Source organism: Ruditapes philippinarum, unplaced genomic scaffold, assembly GCF_026571515.1.
Source record: "Ruditapes philippinarum isolate M1 unplaced genomic scaffold, ASM2657151v2 ctg846_1_1_1_1, whole genome shotgun sequence".
NCBI classification, from domain to species: domain Eukaryota; kingdom Metazoa; phylum Mollusca; class Bivalvia; order Venerida; family Veneridae; genus Ruditapes; species Ruditapes philippinarum.
Window position 1 is genome coordinate 272941 of NW_026860291.1, and position 8146 is coordinate 281086.

General features: G+C 29.9%; 1 protein-coding gene across 1 annotated transcript; it reads left to right on the forward strand.

Annotated features, from left to right (window-relative positions):
• Positions 1 to 765: 765 nt before the first annotated feature.
• LOC132759570 (uncharacterized) lies at positions 766 to 7352 on the forward strand. The gene is made up of 8 exons (XM_060751382.1): positions 766 to 958; positions 1527 to 1859; positions 2371 to 2649; positions 4181 to 4431; positions 4751 to 4855; positions 5104 to 5158; positions 6348 to 6433; positions 6934 to 7352. The coding sequence occupies exons 1-4, from the start codon at positions 886 to 888 to the stop codon at positions 4402 to 4404; spliced, it is 909 nt and encodes a 302-aa protein (XP_060607365.1). The 5' UTR covers positions 766 to 885; the 3' UTR covers positions 4405 to 4431; positions 4751 to 4855; positions 5104 to 5158; positions 6348 to 6433; positions 6934 to 7352.
• Positions 7353 to 8146: the final 794 nt, after the last annotated feature.

An 8146-nucleotide genomic window follows, 5' to 3' on the forward strand; every position in this document is an offset into this window, starting at 1 on the left:
ATATTTATCAGCTAAAATAAAGTTAAATGCACGCACGAGGGGTTTATAAAATGATATATACATTATTTTACTCATTGATAGGCTGATGAATAATGGGATAATGTTACCTGTAATTTAAAGATATTTTATTTTTGTAAACAGTTTATATTTAATCCATGTATAAAAAATAGTATTTTCAAGGGAAATTTTAAATTCACGAGTATCGCATTTTAATTCAAATCATTTAGGAAAATGATTACAATAAATCTATTATGCAAATAGTTGTGTCTCTTAAAGGTCATACTGACGAGCATGTTTCTATTCATTTAAAATTAAAAACCTACTATTGCATTAGAAAAATCATATCAAAATTTAACCTTCTCATTACAACCATTACAGAAAATTATCTTATAGCATATTAGTAGAAACATATACATGTTTGATTATTCTTGTTGTGTCTACAATATTTGATTGATACTATAATATCCGCGAAAATTGGATTTTAGTTAGTTTATGCTGATTCATTTTAGTTCGATTGTGTCGGAAAATTTAAGCTTATGGAAACACACTCATATCCGTTATATTAGTTCACGTCATTGTTTTAAATACATACACGTGCACGCACACATAGGAACATGCACATTATTATTAAACAATACATTATAAAATGGGAAGTAGAACGTACATAAAGGGTGAATTAGATTTTTACAATGTTTCACGTACAACAATTTTTATTTCCGTGTTTGCACTCGTTGTTTTCATCAATTATTTCCGGCTATTGTACATTGTGCGTTTCTTTGAATTCAATATTAATATAAATTGTGTTGAGCAAGGTATCGGAGTACAATTAAACGGTGATATAATGAAATACTGTCGAATAACATATTATTGAAATATCATCACATTATGTTGTTTTATTTTCGTTGGATTATATATTTTTGCGGTGTTTTGTCTTTTGCTACGCAAATGGACGGATATGGTACGGTGTATGGCTATATATGCATTCATATGGAAAATATCTATACAGAAGATTTAGCATTTAACGCTTTTTTATTTGTATCTATCAGTTTAAATTAAACGAAAATGTGTGCTATTACGAAACGAAGTAAAGCCAAATAGTTAGATGTAACTGCATTAGTTTTTCACATCAGTATAGTTACTAAACGATAATATTTGTTTCAGAATTTTCTAAGTTAAATCTAAATGCTTATTTTATAAATACTTTACCACAAACAACTCATAAACAAGGTGTATTATAAGTAAATACATGTATATTATCATCATTTTATAAGCTTTGAAAACACAGTGCTTGGTTGACGTATATCATATAACTTCTCTTAAGTTATGATACATCAAGTAGATTAAGTATCAAGTAGATTAAGTGCTTACAATTCCAGTATGAACTTGTCCGACATTTATGCAGTTTATATGCAAATCTGCTTAGAATTACTTTTATCTTCAAATTGTTAACTTCAACAATTTTAGATTTAAAGCTGTTCTATTATAAACATATGTATATGATACTGACTCATTCTGTATATTTGTAGTGTGCAACAGCAATCAAACAATGTTTGTCCCAGAGGGAACAACCGCAAATTTTCAGGTAAACATAACTGGAGACATTTTAAACAAACCGTTTGGTTTTCAAAAGGTATTAAGTTCACACATGTACATATTCAGTGTCAATGTTACTGTCGACAATCAGTCGTTTATACAGGAGTACAATCATACATCGCAACATGGAGTCAGCATTTACAGTCAGCTTTATTCTGACAACTTACTCGGCATCAGATTTGACCTATATAACGTTAGCATGCAGGATAATGGAACATACGTCTTATATTCTCAAACTCGTACCTGCTTTACAGTTTTTATCATGCGTAAGTATAGCTGAAACAAAACAATGAAAAATCGAGAAAATAATAAATATACAATGTTTGAATAATAACCTAATTTGTGTTTTTTTCAAGGTAAGATATCTAAAGAAATCAAGATTTGATTTTCATTAGCGAGAATAACGAAAACTGTAAACAGGTGTAACATTTAACGCGTTAGGAAATTAAATGTACAAACTTGGAAGTTAATTGTTAAAGGTTTATTGTTTCAAAAGTAATAATTTCTATCCAAATACTGCCGGTTGCAGTAAAGTTGTGAAAATATCATGTCAGTTATGAAAGTATCATGAAACTTATCAAAGTATATGAAAGGAATAAAGCAGGACAAAATAAAATAAGGCAGAAAAAATGAATGTATGAAAGAAAATCAATATAAAATGCAGATATAAAAGATAATGTTATTGATGATGATATATAAACACAGTTTTGGAGACGATGATAACATTTTTAAAATGCGTTTTTATATAATATACGTTTTTGTATTATGATAATTCAGAGATAACGATTGCACCAATTGATTTTCAAGAAGAGCATGAACCGGTCAACGTATATGTACATCCACATGGTTCGCTTATACGGCGTCTATTGGAGAATGTATCAATGGTGCTGTTAATTGACGGTATATCCGTCGATCAAATGACAACTTGTATTCAGCAAGATGATCTTTTCTGGATATCAAGTGTGAATAAAGGTTTACACGGAAAGAATATTACGTACCGCGCATTACTGAATGACGGTATTGCCATCGAAATCAATAAAACGTTGATTGTCAGATGTAAGATATACTTTTCAACAAAATGTATCATTTAGATTATTAGTCCCCTACCGGTTTACCGGAGGGGACTTTAGGTTTACCCTCCGTCCGTCTGTCTGTCCGTCCGTCAGTCCGTCCGTCCGTCTGTCCGTCCGTCAGTCCGTCCGTCCACAAAACTGGATCCCGCGATTACGCAAAAAGTACTGAAAATATTTTAGTGAAACTTGATATATGGATAGATGGCAGTATGGAGATTATGCACGTCTTTTTCTTTTCTTCTTATGTTGAAAATTCTGGTTGCTATGGCAACAAATAGACTGAAAATATGGCAAATTTTACACATAACCTGGATCCCGTGATAACGCAAAAGTACTGAAAATATTTTTATGAAACTTGACATATGGGTAGATGGAAGTATGGAAATTATGCACATCCTTTTCTTATCTTCCTATGTTGAAAATTTCTGGTTGCTATGGCAACAAATAGACTGAATTTCAAGATTTCTGATTCTAGTTTTTAAGTTTTTTTCACTATAAATACTTTATTTTCTTAAGGTATTTTTTTCAAACTTTAAATATAAGTTGCTTGTCATCAACCACATCATATGTGACAAGGTTTACAACTCTAGCACAAAATTTATCAGAATTACCTCCCTTGAACATAAAATTTTTTATGAAAAAAACATTGTTTTTTTTTAATAACTTCTTTTTCTGAATGTATCTACTTCAAACTTCATATAAATGTTTCTTATATTATCACTCAACATTTGTGTGAGTGTTCAATACTGCCAGAAGTATGCCCCTTTTGAACTTAGACTTTTTTTTTTTGAGAAATTGGTAATTTTTACTCCAACTTCTTCAATCATGATAGGATTTTAAAAATGTTATATTTGATTGATAACAGGGGATGTTTAAAAAATAACTTTAGAGTGTCCTTCAGTCCGTCTGTCTGTCCTGTACATAAAAACTGTTTCCTGTGATCACTTTTAAAGAACTTTTTCAACAAATTTATTTAAATAGGAACATAAGTGAATGGCCAATGGCCCTTCAGAATGTTGCTTGGGCTCTTACCGGTAGGGGACTTATGGATTGCTTGCAATACTATGATAATTGCTTGTTGATTTAAACAAAAAGACAAATAATACGTAAAAAAAGTTAATATTGCTTTTTTGTCTTTCTTAATAAATGAAAATATAATGTACAAAATACCATTCAATTAAATCCTTCAATTCATTCCTTTTTTAAAAATCGAAACTTTGATTGTCTAAGTGTTGATTATTGTATACAATTTTATAACACATAATTATAATGTTTATAATATGTATATATGTGTATTTATTACTAAAAACATGTGTCAAAAAAAACCAAAAAACTTTAGATTAACCACTAAACATTTGTCTCCAGATATTCAAACCTGTTGATGCATTTGCTCGTTCTCCTAAATGTGAACAAATACATTGATTTTCTCAAGAGAGATGAAATTAGTTAATGATTTTTGCCATTAATTTAATGAAGATAATTGTTTGAAATATTTGCATTCAATATTTATAAAGATGGACCCAGCTTTCCTGTCACACTTATACCAAGAAAGATACACTATAATTTGGTCAGTGATGACATCATGCCTGACGTAACATGTACCTCTAAATGTAATCCATCATGTAACATTTCTTGGGGAGAACATGGTATAGGAGCAATATTACGTCTAGGAAGGGTATCAACTACCAGCACAGGGAATACACATGTACCGTATCAAGATATGGTGGGCAGACATTAAATCAGACAATCAGTATTTTTGTCATAGGTAATTGCTATATGAACGTTTCTGTAATGTCTTAATTGTAAAATTGATATTTGTGAATGTTTTAGAAAAAAAACATGAATTCCAGGAGAACAAATGTAATTTGTTACCTATTTTGATTTTTTCAGAGGTAACACATCTTTTATCATTTGGTAACTAAGTGTAAAAACTTCACACACTCATTCATTATTCATTACAATTATTTATCTAATACATACATGATTTATATGTCATCATAGTTATATAATTGTCCGTGCCCTTACTATATCAGACCTTCGTTAGCCGTAAATGATGTAAGGATGTATTACGGTTTCTCTTGCAGACAACTCGTTTTATGACATTGCAATTGTGTGTTTAATTGCTATACAAGGATTAACAATAAGTATTGCAGTAGGGATATGCGCATATAAACTTCACAATAAAAACGGTATGTATTGCTGCGAGTTATATAGGATTTTAATAAATGGTTAATGTTGTTTGAAAGTTCTGAGAACCATTTTACATTTCTATGCCAAGATATTCATATAACTGTATAAGTTATGTAACAACATTGCATTTAATAATTTGAAATTAAATTAAATAAAATATTTTCAAAATAAATATTTCAAATAATTATGACCTTTTGCCATTCTTACTCTTAGTGTTGCATACTACTGAACCCTATAATTTTTGTAGGCTTAGCCAGGACAACATCTAGCCAAAGTAAAGTGAAAACTATAATACCGACTGTGTAAGTTTATTTCAATAAACGTTTTAAAACGTTTTATTCCACTTAGTTTGAAGTTCCAGAACGTTTATGAGTGAAATGCTTCGCTTATTAAAAGATGATCAGAATTTTAAACAAACACACGGAACTTTAACGTGATTGCAATGGCTTGTATATTGATTAATAAATATCCGGTTTATTTTTACTCAAAAATACTTTATCATCACATGTGTGCGAGTACATTTTTGACTACATAGGTAGACTTATCATTTCCTTGCTTTGTTATTTTTATACCATCTGACCAACATATCAAGTTTAAATTTTCATGTCCATGGGCTAAAACGTTGTCTTGTAAGGAATTTAGAAAGTATTGTTCAGTAACAAATCTATCTATACTTAAATAAACATGCGTAAAGACATGTACTTTACTGTCTGGCCCATGTGGCACAACAAGATAAAGAACCTTTGCTGTCTTGAGTTCAACCAATGCATTCTACGTTTATACACTGGCAAAAACGTAAACACCTTTTAAAGACAGATTAACTAATAACTGCAAAGCATCTAACGTAATCCACATAGGTAAAGTGCAATTTGATGGCGGAACCAAACTTGCTTAAATAGTAGCTGGCATTTAAAGCTTTAGCCGTTCTGAGCTTACAGCATATAAAATATTATTGTTAAAGGCGTTCTATAAGGATTCCAATAAAACTATGTTGTCAATACTGAAACATTACGTGTACATGTACATGTAATTTATATGGCTGCTTTAAAATAGAGTACATATGACCGCAAACAACATTTTTTATTAAGTAAAAATGTGTGTTCTTTCTTTCGACTGATTGTCAGTTCAACTTTCGGTACTATGCAATACACACATAAAGAAATTGTGTGCTGTACACTGTGTGTATTAGTGTAATAAAGCCCTGATGAAGGTATATTAAGCCGAATATAGTTGGATATTTTGTATACACTAACACTATATAATCGTCTATCGTCTCCACTACTGCGTTTAAGATTTGCAGTAATATCAGACTCATATCATTTCAGCATCATCATTAAATAAATCCCTTGTCATCTCCATCAACATTTCTTAAACTGGCTTATAAATGAAATCGAAAAGAAGTCTGTCCTTTATAATTTGCTTAGACGTATCGAGTAAATATGTGGAAATCAGAGAAGTATAATAATAATTCTATGATAGAATTTATTTCAGACAAGTTCAAAGAAAGGAGACTTATGAAATCGTGAAATTTGAAAGAAGGGGCGCAAGCGGAGTTTATGACAAAGCGGATTTGGAAAGTAATGTATTTTCTTACATTTAAATATGTCAACTTAAAAATTCATAAAATATAATGAATTTGAACAATACTAGTTAATACTGGCATTGACTTGAAAAGTATTGTTATATACTGACTATGGTTGCTGCTGTTATTTACTTGAATGGTACCTATAAATAAATAACGGCATTGACTTAAAAGTGCTATTAGCCTGAAAAATACTAATATTGAATGACATTGATTTGAATGATACTGAAATGGTTTTGACTTAAATGGTACTTGAAATATAAAATGATATCGAGTTGAATGGTATTGATATGTAATGATATTGGCAAGAATTAGTAATTGTAATTGATAGTAAGTACGTATCATTTGTTTTAAAAATGTTGTCTAAGATCATTATGGACATAGTCATTAACATATACATAGAAATTATAGTTTGTTTGGTCATCTTTACAGAGAGGTAAAATGAATGTTTTAGATCTTTATTATCATTAACTGTGCATCGTGTATGTTTTTCAGGTGATGGAACACAATCTTCTTCCAGTATATATAATAATACAATGATATGAGACGAAAAAGTCACGTTCCTATCCCTTGATTTCTCAAATTTATATGAGTTATATTTATAACGTTTATGAATGCTAGTTTCATGTTCGGTGACTAAAGAAATACTCATAAGAAGTAGATACATTTTATAAAATCTTTCCCGCTGAGAGAATTGACTAAAACCCACAATTTAGATAACATATAAATGTACTACTGATCGATTGACTGCTTGTGGCAACTGATTCTACCCATGCGACCAATGCAGACCAAGACCAGCTTTCAAAATCATAGTCTTCACTGGGCGCTTTTCACTTCATATTTTGAAAATTTTCCCATAATGATTTTTGTTTAGATTGAAACAAGATAGACAAGTCCATCTTAGCACATATTTAGCATGGAATGGATGAACTTTTTTATCTTAACTTTTTCATCTTTTGAAAATTATAGAGAGCAATCTTATTTAAGAGGCGCTATAAAACAAAAGGAGCGAATGAATAATCTGTAGGAAAACAATTCTTCAAATCAATTTTCTGTGACTATTATCTTCAACAAGATTGTGGAAATGAGTTCAAAAGTCTTAGGATAATAGTGTTTATACAGTTTATACAGTTTAAGTAATTATGAGCACTTTGAGATTATTTGGACGATTTTATTTTTTTTATTTCTGTTTTATGTAAATATATTTGATTGTTTTACTTTGTTTGTATTTATCTATAATAAATACTGTCAGTTTGAATGGTAACATTAACAACTCTATAATTATATTGAATATTTCACACAAAAAATGTTATTTGAATATTGTAAACAAACTTCATATCTCCTTACATGAAATAATAGACAAAAGTTTTTTTCTTCTACCATATGGATATGATCCTCTAGTAACCTTTCTAATCTTATGAAAATTATCTACTTACTTCATTACCCTGACTTTTAACAAAAATACAGTAAATCCTCATATCTTTTGAGTTCATCAAAGTCATTTGATGCAACCTCTAATGTTTTGTAAAAAGGCAGCTAATGATCTATACATTTCTAGGGTTTGTTAAATTAGGCTTATTGTATTACAGGAGAAAATAAGGATTCTATAATGACAATTATTTGGATTTACTTGTAATGTAGACGTACAAACAAGTCTAAGTAATTTATCATTTTAAAATGAAAACAAGCCGATAATCTAAATCTTGTG